At 39.9% G+C, this 13,057-nt stretch overlaps 1 protein-coding gene across 2 annotated transcripts; it reads right to left on the bottom strand.

Moving 5' to 3' along the window:
- Positions 1-10,308: 10,308 nt before the first annotated feature.
- Positions 10,309-12,211, bottom strand: LOC119788297. 2 transcript variants are annotated; one of them, XM_038292549.1, is made up of 3 exons: positions 11,946-12,211; positions 11,530-11,812; positions 10,309-11,384 (listed from the first exon to the last, which is right to left on the bottom strand). In XM_038292549.1, the coding sequence occupies exons 2-3, from the start codon at positions 11,737-11,739 to the stop codon at positions 10,716-10,718; spliced, it is 879 nt and encodes a 292-aa protein (XP_038148477.1). In that variant the 5' UTR covers positions 11,740-11,812; positions 11,946-12,211; the 3' UTR covers positions 10,309-10,715. The 2 variants fall into 2 exon arrangements, with proteins under 2 accessions (XP_038148477.1, XP_038148476.1); XM_038292548.1 differs by having other exon boundaries at positions 11,530-12,211.
- Between the last annotated feature and the right edge of the window lie 846 nt (positions 12,212-13,057).

The following is a 13,057-nucleotide window of genomic DNA, read 5'->3' on the forward strand; positions in this document are numbered from 1 at the left end:
ATAGATAGATAGATAGATGTTGCAGTATCTATGACAACCCAAACACACAGGATTTCAGAATTAGACATCCCCAGTTATTCATTTCATACACTCACCAGATCTGAACGCCCTGTCAAAATACTTCACACCCATGAGTAGAGGTAATGCAGCCTGATGATATTGACACCGCATCAGATACCTAAACCCCATGTTAAGCAGGGGGAACGCTATCTGACGGGGTTTAGAGGCCCATCAGATAGCGTTCCCCCCATATATCATTTACGTTGAGTTGCAATAAATGCAAAACTCTCTGCAGGTTCTTGTCTTTGTTGTCCACTCTATTCAGCTGGCTTTGGAAACACAAGGCGAGAAGGTGGGGGCTGGGTGGTGAGGGTGAGAAATGCAAAAGTAACGCAATAGTTACTTTTACTAGTAACTAGTTACTTTTATTGTGGAGTAACTCAGTTAGTAACTCAGTTACTTTTTGGAAGAAGTAACTAGTAACTATAACTAATTACTTTTTCAAAGTAACATGCCCAACACTGTGTGCGGGACATGTGGGGCCCGTCCCTGGGGGAGCTTTTCCTGGGGATCGTCTGGTCCGGCCCCCAAACCCGCACCCAAAGCAGGAACTAGATGGCTAACAGTAGTGTGGCAGTGACACCGCTCCCCTCCCCCTCATCCAGAATTTAGGGTCACCTATTGGGTCATCTGTTAATCCCGGGTTGTTTTTTTGTTTTTGTTTTTGTTGTATTTGTCAGGTTGGGGTCTGAACTGCTCCCACTCCCAATAACATCTCAAGTCTCTGCTCAGTGCTGAGCCCATTCCCCCTGTTCTGCCTCCCTCCGCTGGCTGGCGCTTGGACTCGCCCGTACACTGGTGTTGCTCTGTGTTTGGGGGTGGATGCCCGGGCGGCTACTGGCTTATTCTGGGCGGCTGTAACGTGGTGCCTGGCCCCCTGCGGCCCGGCTGGGCTCCCTCCACGGGGTGGGGCTCCCCTAGGGGAGCGCTGCGGTGGCCGGGGGATTTCCTCAGGGGAGTCCCTCCTCCTCCCTTGGTGGGGGTTGGATTTCCTGGGTTGGCCCCTCCTTGCTCTTGGGGTTCCTTTGGGCGTCTGGGGCTTTGGGTCCCCTGACGCTCGCCTAGGTGCTCTAGAGCAGGCATCCCCGACCTCTGTCCTCAAGGCCCCTTGTCCTGCAGGTTTTAGAGGTTTCCGTGCTTTAGCACAGCTGATTATAATGACTGCAGTAGACCAAAAGCCTGTTAATCAGCTTTCAATTAAAATCAGCTGTGCTGGAGCAAGGAAACCTCTAAAACCTGCAGGACAGCGGGCCTCAAGGACCGAGGTTGGGGATGCCTGCTCTAGAGGGATGCGTCTTTGGTTCTTCACAACCACTATTGAGCATTCTTCCTTCGGATAAACTTTACATGCACAAGTGCACTTTCACAAACAACTACAGGTGCTTGGCTCCAGGTACTTAGAGATTCACCTCCATACAGAAAGCCCATATTTGTCATTATAGATTTAAGCGATATGACCCACATGCAGAGAACAACTCAGAGACCAAGGGAAAAGGTTTATTAAAAGTAGATGAATAACAGAAGTTGGATCTGGAATTCATTGGACTGGTGAACCGGAACTGGAAAGTCTGAAGGGGAGATCACAGTGATCAGTTCAGGGACTGTAGGAAATTTGACTGAGGCCTGAATATAACTGGAGAGGGACTCATGTTTGAGGGGCTCTTGTCAATCCTTGAATCCAGCTTGTGGGGGTTAATCCAGAGAAGAGGGATTCCTAACAATATTCTTATCTTCAGCTACCACAGTATACATGTCAGATTAAATTATACTATTTATACTTCAGCGATAGTATCAAGGTGTTAATTTATTGTATCTCTTATACTATATCCGTTGGTTGTGTTGTTCTTTTTACATCTCTTTACAGGTGATGAAGCAGACTGAAAATGTTTTATCATTATCTCCCTTTTATCTCCTCTTTCTTTCATCTTTTCTCATTTTTTTCCTGTTTTTCCTTTCCTGTTCTATTTAATTTGCAGTGTCGATATAATCTTTAATACTCCCTGCATGAATTATATTAAAGACTTTTTATGCATAAATCAAGTGGAACACTATGGCGATAGCCCTACTGCTCCACTTGTGGATGCAAAATCTGTTGCACCCTCTTTTTGGCATCAAGACAATTATTCTTATTGCTACATTGCCAGACAGGCAGCAGAGAGCATTCTAGACACTAATATGCAGTTTTACTATAGAAACCATAGAATTAAAGAGATATTTACTTTTTAGTAGCTGTCCGCTACAGTGACATGTAAGAACCACAGGGTTAATCTAGTCTTTTTTTTTTTTTTTTTTTTACTTTTTTTTTTCAATAACAATTTTTATATCAACACATACATATGCCCGCCCTTGTCACATCTCACAATTAACATCTTAATGTCTTCTTATAGATCATTTTAGACCTTTCACTTACATCAGACATACAGGGTGTCTATTCTAGCTCCGTTAACAGTTATCCAGGGGCTATTGATGGAGAAAATAACAAAAAGAACCTCCAAAAACGACAAATAAAGGCGCATTTCCTTCAGATAGACTAATCTAGTCTTTTTAACATTTTTTTTAATCTACCCTTTAATTTTGAATTTTTATTTTATTTTATTATTTCTTTGGTGAACATGTCTGTGCAAATTCTTAGTCATCCACATCATGTCATCCACAAAACAGGAGGCAACTGTCGTTATGTTTCCACACCAATCAAGGACTCTTTGCCAGTTCTGTAAGCTTGCACTGAGTGAGTCATCAATTGTGTCCAACTGTATTAGCAATAACATTATTTGGTTTTTGTTTTTTCTTTTTTTTAATGATTACTTCTAGTTTCTCCGTTGTACATTGAAATTACGAAGAGCTTCTAAATTCTTACAGGAGATGGCAACATTTCCCTTTTGTGAAGACAAACATTTTTATGACCCTTGCAGGATATTTTTCTTTTTAATATTGTATGTTGAATAAAACCATTGATTATATATTTTCTCATGATGCTGTACACTAAAAATAGAATTCTGATCTACATACCCAAAGTGAGAAACTGATACATGCAACACTTTATAGTGACGGAAGATTTTCACGGAAGATTACAGATAATCTGGTGGTTTCCTGTTAATTTCTGCTTCAAAACTGCCACTCTGCACCGAAGCGTCTTGATGCAATCTTTACTGTTAGCTGAACTGATGTCATGCTAATTTATGGATCCTCAGCTTTATGATTTTTTCTGGTTTATAGCACCAGTGTCATGGTATTCGAAATATATATTCAAGTAGAGCACACAAAGAATGCTAATGTGTGTATTTAACAACAACAATAGAAAACATTTTGAGCACTGATGGGAAAGGATCTGTAGTTAATCGATTTCAATTAATGACATATCAGTTAAAAAATAAAGTACAACAAAATACCATTTTACTGTATAATAAAAAAAAAACTACTTTTTGACACAAAATTATTAAATAAATAAATATATAAGCAAAACAACAAAAATATTTTTCATTTTTAATCCATTATTCATGTAACTCAATCATCAGAAAGACTCCTTTTTTGTTTTTTTGAAAACCCTGATTATTATATTCTCCTCTGAAATGCAAATAGTTTATGAGTAATAGGTAAAACAAAATTCCTTCCAATTAATTTGGTAAAATAAAAAAGCAAATATTAACAGGGCATACAATATAGCCCCTAAAGAGTTTTTTTTTTTTTTTTTTTTTTTTTTTTACAGTGTCCTGTCTGGCAAGGTGGCAATAAGAATAATTGTCTTGATGCCAAAAGGAGCCCAACAGATTTTACTTTCACAAGTGTAGCGGTATCGCAATTGCCATACCGCTCCACTTGTTTCATGTATATAAATTGCTTTATTATAATTATGCAGGGAGTTTTACAGTTCATATGGACACTGCAATGTAAGTAGAGCAGAAAAACAGAAGAAGAAGAAGGAAAAAGAAAAAGAAAAAAAACAGGACAAAAGATGAAAGAAAGAGGAGATAGCCCCTAAAGAGTTTAACATTTGCTGTAAAGAGATGATACATTTCTATTTTTAAAACTGACAGGAGAAATATGACATTTAAGGCCATGCTTTATGCAGACCTAAACATTTGCTTTTCAACATTCAACATTTAGTGCACCCAAAACACATACTGTATAATGTGGAGGCTACTTTTTTTTTTCTTAAAGCAGTCACTAAGACAAACAATTCATGTTGCAACCCACTTTACCAAAGAATTTAGTTTATCAGAAGTAGACTTATTATGTTGGCTTTGAAAAGCTTGTCCTCTAGACTGACATTAGCTTTGCCAATGTCTGTGCTTACTGCAACATGAGTGGCAATGAAAAGGCTTTTCAGCTGGGCTCAGTCGGAATATCTCAAATGATAAATATTCTGTGTAGATATTCCGTGGACCAACCTCCTGTTCCTTCAACTTTTGCTGGGTCTAAAATGAGACTTGTTTTGATTTCTGACAGCCCTCAGCCTTACAGACATCACTCTGCAATGGACACGCACATGAATGGCATTGGTAAAATTGGGACTACAGAATTACTCAGTATAACTCTGCGAGGTGGACTGTGCGTATACCTCCCTTAACCTAAAGGATTCTGGGAAACTGAGTAGCTCCTAGTGACGGCTAACGTCATCAGGAGGTCCCTATGCTAAACTAATTGGGGACTCTTCCTCTCGCCAATATCATTTATTATGATGACCACGGACCAACTTTCGACATTACTTAGGTGCCCTTACCAGTTTGAGGTATTTGGATTGGGCATTTGAATATCTTCATGCTTGTGATGCTCCTTGCATGTCAGATTTATAGGTGTGCAAGAACCAGCGAATACAATAGTTCCCCTTAGTATTTTAGTATATATATGTTATGATTCTTGGCACCAGTGCTGTTTTCATGCTACACATCTGTAACCTCTGCCCAGTTTCCAATCAGCCCCATCCGTGTCACCTGCTCACCTGATTATATAACCAGCTCTCAGACCGGTCACTAGTACCAGATTATTACGAACCATCTGTGAGTTTTTTCCAGCATTCCTCTTACCTGACTGATTCTGACCTGAATCTGCCTCCTCATTCTCTGCCTTAACCCTATCTGACCTTTCATAGTGTGTTTTTGGATCTCTAACCTGTTTTCTGTGCCCTGACCTGTGCTCTCGGATTGTCTCTGGATCTCTGATACCTTGGCTTTGAATCTGGACTGACTCTTGGATTCCAAACCTTTGCTAGTCCCTTTCATCAGTATGCCTGTCTCTGCTCTCAGGGATCTGTCCCTGTGCTTTCCCCTGGACCAACGAGTAAACATTACCTTCTGTTTCAATCTGTCCAATCTCCTTCCAGAAGTTGTGGTTGAAGATATTTAGAAGGCTGATCATCAAAAAGAGGTTTGAACTACAGTATATTCACATATTGAGAAAGAAACCTAGGACCATTTCTTTGGTTTATATGGAATAAAAATATGTGATTTGCTGCCTTTAATGGGAACTCTTTAAAATGTCAGTGTAGTTAAGGGTCTTGTAGTTAAGTTTGTTTAACATTGAATCTGAAAGTGATGTATCTATCTATCTATCTATCTATCTATCTATCTATCTATCTATCTATCTCTCTCTCTCTCTCTAGGGGGTTGATGATAGACAAAAATGACTTTCTACATAGTTGAAAAGGAATAGGATATATAGTTTATAAATTTCCTTTCTATGATCTTATAAACAGCGGGGGGAAAAAACAAAAAACAATCAAAAGCCTTTATGGTGCATTCAGACCGCATGCAGTGAAGGCGGTGATTTTAGCGAGTCCTGCAGGTAGTTTACCACTCTGCATTTCAGATGCACAGTGTTTGCATCCTGGACCATATCATCAAATAGGAAGGGCTTCGGTTGCATGAAGCTGAAACCCCACTGACGTGAAACAAACTCAGCAAATAGAGTGAATAGTTATTGCCTATATAGTTCAGGTTTATGCATTTAAAATGCTTATTTGGAAAACTGAAAAAATTCAATAAAAAAAAGATAATGAGTGCTGCTGTTGTTTTAGAGATATTAAAGATTATTTTTAGGTCACCCAGTGGTCAAATACCACCCCATTAAGCTCTGAATTAAAGCAAAATGATCTAGTCTACTTTTTCTGTGCTACTTTATTTCTGCAGGTAAAGTTATCGTTTGTGCTTAAGATAGAATTATTTTTAATTACACCACCATCGATGATGACACCATCGCAGCAGACGGTAGTGATGTGCTCATTTCCCGATATAAAGTTATTGCATAACATTACATGTAATTCCTGTACTGAACATAAAAGTGGTGCTCATTTGATTCTGTTGATGTTTTTAAGAGTGAACTAAAAAAGTATTTGTTTAAGAAATAATTTTAATTCTAGTAGATAAAAGATTGTTTTATGACCATGTCTTTTGTGGCTGTAAAGGTATTTTTATTTGTATTGTAACTTTGTGAAGCACTTTGTGACCTCTTTGTGAAAGATGTTATATAAATAAACATTACTTACTTACGGGTACTTAGAGAGCTGCACCCTGAGCTCTCCATTACCTTTGCATTGCAGAGAAGCTACTTTGCATGTAAAACTTTTAACAACTGTCAATGGGCAAAGATTTTTGCGCCCTAGGGCAGAAATACGTCACCAATCCGATGAAAAATGGATAAACGCTTCACGAGTCATTAAAGATTAAATATTTATCTTGCACATCTAAAATACATATAGATATATTCCAAAATACTTTACATTTTAATTTAAAGGGAAATTATATTTAAAAAAAAAATAATTCTTTTTTTTTTAATGCGTTAATCAGGGTCATTGGGTGTAGGGCGGCGCCCTAACACCCAATGACCATCTATTGGCCAGCTGCCACTGCTGGGGTGACGGTTATCTGTGTTGTGATCAGCTAAGTTCCTTCAAGCAATTCATAAATCAAAGAGAGAGAAAACTACTGACCAAAAATACATGTTGTTTTGGCAAAGTTAAAATAATTTTTTTAGCAGTTTTGAGTTTATACATTAGCAAGATTTACTCTAAATGAATCATAAAAAATGCTTTATCACCAAATAAGGAAAGCATGACTTTGCACTGATATAAATAGGATGGAGGAGGAGTGTTTTGTGTCTGTTTTCCTCTCAATAATGTTGAAATGAAACTTCCGCATTTATGAAACTAATTCCACAGAAATTTACACAATAATGTCATTTTCATATAGCAGATAACACACCCTGAATTATTTCAAAAATTCTGCCATCAGAAAAGATGACAACTTGAAGTTGCATTGATGTAATCATAGAAACACAACAAGAAATCTGATTTTTTTGTGCTATTTTTATTTTGAGGATTAAAAAATGGAGTATGCATAAAAGGACTCCTGTAATTTGAAACCTCCACATTGAAATAAAATGCAGTCCTCTTCAAACCACAATAACAATATGAGCATCTTTTTTCCCCCCTTATCGGGGTAACAACCTAATAATACACAGCCTGCAACATCAGCCTTTGAAATAGACTATGTAAACCATGATAAGCAAGTATGATTTAATTACAGTGCACCTCATGGTTTGTTTACAACAGACACCTGGCACTGTGCCGCGCTGAAACGTGTGTCACATGCTTTGCTTATAAAGATTAAGCTATAATCTTTGTTGATAGAAAAGTTTCAATATTTTGGTTAATAGTTCACTAAAGAGCCACATGCAGCTCTAGAATCTAGGGTAGGGTAGGATTTGTAGTGCACCTAATTTCAATTCAGCTGACGATAAAACAAAACATTTTTTTGTTGTTGCTATTTTTGACAGGTTTCAAAGTCCCTGAAACTGTTTTGAAGGATGAAAAGGAGAAAATTTAGCCATACAAACTTTTCGGTTTAAAAGTTAGAGGATTTGCAATCTTTGAAGGATGAAACAGATAGCAAATATTACAGTTTTTTCTGAATGCTTAAGCGCTAATCGTGATTCTTGTAGCACAATTTCTAAAACTATTACAGTTTTTTTTGGATTGCTTACACACTAAAGTTAAAAGTAGTACACTATTAGCAAAACCTTACAATCAAGAAGCAAAACATCAGCCCATATGTGCACAACTATTAGGACATTGTCAACCTCACACTTGTTGCAAAACTCTACACACAGTGATTTGCAAAACACTAAACACACTTAACATACATTACACACAAAAATCTATTATGAAGTCACTTCCTTGCAATACCAAAGGACTGACTGTCAAATTACCGCACCTTCCAACCAATTGATTCAACACAGTCATTAGGTGTGCAAACACTTGTTTGCTTAATTGTAGACACACCAATCAGGTGTATAAGCACTATAAAAAGCAGCAGGTGAGTTCATCGGTCTTCAAGCACAATGGAAAGAGTCAGAGAAATAGTAAGACGAGGTGGAGGACGAGGTGGAGGAGAAGGAGGAGGACAAGGAGGAAGAGGAGAAAGGGGAGGAAGAGGAATCAACAGAGGAGGAATCAATGGAAGAGGAAGAGATGGAGGCCATGCTGGAGGTAGAGGAAGAGGAAGACAAGAACGTGCTCAAAGAGGACTGAATCTGACAAATGAGATCCGCGCAACACTGGTTGATCACATTGTCAACCACGGCCTGACGCTGAGGGAGGCTGGACTGCGAGTACGGCCAAATCTAAGTGTGATAAGAACATTTCGACTGGAAAATAGGTATTGTAAAAATATCATCATATCAAAAACATCTGCACGGTTTCAGCAACTGCCTACAGTACTGTATTCTATGCACTATCAGCACTTCTGTTACCTTTTCCTGCGAAATTATTGTAGGAGGGAAGGCCTCCTATGTTCACAGAACAGCATGAGAGGGAGATAGTAAACATGGTTTTGGCCAACAATGATATAACCCTCAATCAGCTCCAAGCTAACATTGTCAATAACCACGTCGGTTTCAACAATATCCATCAGGTCTCAACATCAACACTGGCACGCATCCTAATAAAAAACCATATTCAAATTAAGAAAATTTATCGAGTGCCTTTTGAGCACAATTCCGAAAGGGTGAAACGACTGCGGCATGATTATGCAGAGGTATGTATTCACCTAAGCATTGTGATCTTGCATACTGTCTCATAATCTTTTACTGTACTGTAATATGTATACTAGATCTAAACTGAACATAATTTTGCCTGACACTGTTCTTCAGAGAGTTTTACAAATGGATGGAGAGGAGATCCAGCATGAGTTCATTTACGTAGATGAGGCTGGGTTCAACCTGAAGAGAACACGAAGGAGGGGAAGAAACATCATTGGCCACAGGGCTATAGTCAATGTCCCAGGGCAACGTGGGGGTAATATAACACTCTGTGCAGCCATTACACAGAATGGGGTCCTCCACCGCCATGCCCATGTGGGCCCTTACAATGCAGAACTCATACTTATATTCTTGGACCAATTGCACAACAAACAGCAGCAAATCAAATCGATCATATGCAATACATTGTTGTCTGGGACAATGTGTCTTTCCACCGCTCTGCTCTGGTTCAGAACTGGTTTCAGCAACATCCACATTTCACCGTCCTATATCTTCCACCATACTCTCCATTTCTCAACCCTATAGAAGAGTTTTTCTCGGCATGACGGTGGAAGGTATATGATCTCCGTCTCCAGGCTGAGGTACCCCCCATCCAAGCCATGGAGGAGGCCTGTGACCAGATGGAGGTAGCAGCAATGCAAGGATGGATCCGTCATTCAAGACGTTTCTTTCCAAGGTGTCTTGCTAATGACAACATTGCCTGCGATGTTGATGAAATTCTCTGGCCAGATCCAGCTAGGCGAAGAGACAATGTCTAGTTTTTGTTTTGTTTTTTACAGTAAACTTACAGTACAATACGTAAAGTGACATTTTGTTACAGTATTATGAATCTCCATGTCAACATTTTGGGCGTGTTGAGAAATAAATGAGTTTCTTCAGTCTGCAACATCTTGTGTAGTGTTTGGTGAATTTACATTATATTTGAACTTTGTTGATGGTAGCCAACTCTAATCATAGGGAAGTAGAAGTGCTAAAAGTGTTTTAGGTTTATCACAGCAGAGTGTAACTCGTGCAAACAGAGTATAGTAATTTGAAACGTGTGTGTTTCATATGGTAACAAAGTGTGGTTTTTACAGTTTTTTCTGAATGCTTAAGCGCTAATCGTGATTCTTGTAGCACAATTTCTAAAACTATTACAGTTTTTCTCAAATGCTAAAACACATTTCACAAACGTTTCGTCCATGTTCTTCAATGTCTAAACACAACACACTTTTCTAAAGCTACATAAACACAACCACACCTTCTCCCTTCAAAACTCAAACTTTCACACCAAAAGAGCAGCTCGAAGCTTTCAAAAATGTAAACACTATACACATCATTACACACTACAGCAAAACAATTGAAAACACAATGCTCAATTTGTGAGAGGGTTCTTTGTTTCTTTACTGCCAATGCATATTTTTAGAAACTTTACAATTATGGATCTTCTTAGAGTTCTGCAGAGGATTGGGCATTTAGATTTGTGAGTTTCATATGAAGGGTATAAATCTATAGTAAATTCTGTACACTACTGTAACACAACTCACTGCAAAAGCAGAATCTATTGCACACAACAGTACACTTGAAAACATGATCGGGGTGTGAAGTTTTTTTTTATTCATTTTACAGTATTTACACCACAATCACTGTGCGGCATCATGTCGCTGAGCTGCATCAGGCCACTTCACCTCATCCACATCACAGGCTATATTGTCTCTTGCCAGGCACCATGGGAAAAACGCCCTGGAATGGCGGATCCATCCTTGGAAGTTCTCCACTGGGATCTCAATACACGCAAGCTCCATTGCCCTCAGGAGGTTTTCTCTAGTGTATGGTTGTCTGTCATAAACCTTCCATCTCCACGATGAGAAGAACTCCTCTATAGGGTTCAGGCAAGGGAAGTAGGGTGGCAGACAGACGTTTAAAAAGTCGTTACTGTTGGTGGTGAACCACTCACTGATTTGGTTTGTTATGTGGAAGCGTACATTGTCCCAAATGATCACATAAATGGGATGTTCGGGCCCAGGATGGTGTTGTTGGCGGTCTAGGAGGATATTTTTTAGCTCCTCTAGGAAGGTTAGGAGACGTTGGGTGTTGTAAGACCCAAGGACAGCCTGCCGGTGGACAAGCCCCTCCAAACCCATGGCCGCACAAAGAGTAATATTACCCCCCCGTTGGCCAGGAACCTCAGTGATGGCTCTTTGGCCAATGATGTTACGGCCTCTTTGCCTTCGTTTGTGCAGGTTGAAGCCAGCCTCATCCAGGAAGAGGTACTCATGAGGTCTGGCCATCACGTCCAGCTGTAATATCCTCTGTGAAAATGTGAAAGTGCACAGGTGTTCAGAGCAACAGTCAATCCGGTAGCATATTACGTACTGTATTGTCCAGAAGTAATGTAGGCCACTGAGCAACACAGTATGTTTACTAACTGTACTGTGAACATGGATCTATACTTACTTGCACATACTCGTAACGTAGGTCTTTGTGGCGTGCAGAGTTTCGCTCAAAGGGAACCCTATAGACTTGTGTCATCCGCATCTTTTGCTGCCGGAGAACTCGGTCTATTGTGGCCAAGCTGACATCATCAATGCCCTCAAAGTTTACATTATCGTCAATGACTTTGTCTCTGATCTCCCGGAGTCTGATGAGGTTTTTCTCATGAACCATATCCACAATGGGGGTTTCTTATGCCGCTGTAAATATGGCAACCCGCCCACCTCTATGTGGCACTCTTTCAACTCTAAAGAAAGAAACCTGTCGTCAATTGACATGTTTTACAATACAGTAACAACTGATTTGAAACTACTGTAATAGACTACTTTCACAGGCTTGTAAAATTGTATTGTGACAAACAAAGCAATAGAGTACAATACCTGTTGTGTTGTCTGAATGCCCTGATAATGGTGGCCACGGTGAACCTACTCAGGTTTGGACGGACTCTTAGTCCTGCTTCAGCCATTGTCATGCCATGGACAATGACATGGTCAATGACTGTTGCTCGCATCTCGTCCGTAATGATGGTACGAGGTTGTCTTGCTCTCCCTCCTGGACCTTCTCTCCCTTGTTGGCCTCCTCCTCGTCCTCCCTGGCCTGCTCCTCTTCCTCCCTGGCCTGCTCCTCTTCCTCCCTGGCCTGCTCCTCTTCCACCATGGCCTGCTCCTCTTCCTCCCTGGCCTGCTCCTCTTCCTCCCTGGCCTGCTCCTCTTTCTCCCTGGCCTGCTCCTCTTCCACCATGGCCTGCTCCTCTTCCTCCCTGGCCTGCCCCTCTTCCTCCCTGGCCTGCTCCTCTTCCTCCCTGGCCTGCTCCTCTTCCTCCTTGGCCAGCTCTTCTCACTCCTCTGACGCGATTACCTCTGCCCCTGACTCTGCCTTCATCCATTGTGTTTGTTTGGAATCTTCAGCAAACTGTGCACTCTGAACTTGCTTTTATACATGTGGTCACAGCATTAGCAACAGGTGTTTTCAAATTTGAGTCATTGTGTGTAATGAATGACGCGAGGTGTGTTCATTTTGTTCAAATATTGCTGACTGTGGCAAGCATTTTGCATCACATAAGCTTTCATTTGAGAATATGAGCAGAGTTCTTTTGCAACTTGTGTTTTAGCAAGGAAAAATGTGTTAAGATTTATGTGAATGGAGGATTGTGTTTTGTGAATTGTGTCTTCATGTGAAATGTGTTTATGATACTGGAAAATGATGGCTAGATTTAGTAAATGTGTTTAGACAACTAGTCATTTGGTTTAGAGGATTGGCTTTTGTGTTTTAGCATTTGAGAAAAACTGTAATATGTATAGCAACACCACTCGCTGAGTTTGCAAAACTAAAAGCACAAACACTGCATTGCACTTAGTTTGCAATTTTGTAATACACATTTTGCAAAACTGTAGGCACAATACACTGCACAACAGTGCTCTATTACCACATTTCCAACACACTCCTAGTAAAATTATACACATGTATGGCTATCATTAACACTATTTTGCCA

This window comes from Cyprinodon tularosa, unplaced genomic scaffold (assembly GCF_016077235.1).
Source record: "Cyprinodon tularosa strain WSP-4 unplaced genomic scaffold, ASM1607723v1 ctg313, whole genome shotgun sequence".
NCBI lineage: Eukaryota > Metazoa > Chordata > Actinopteri > Cyprinodontiformes > Cyprinodontidae > Cyprinodon > Cyprinodon tularosa.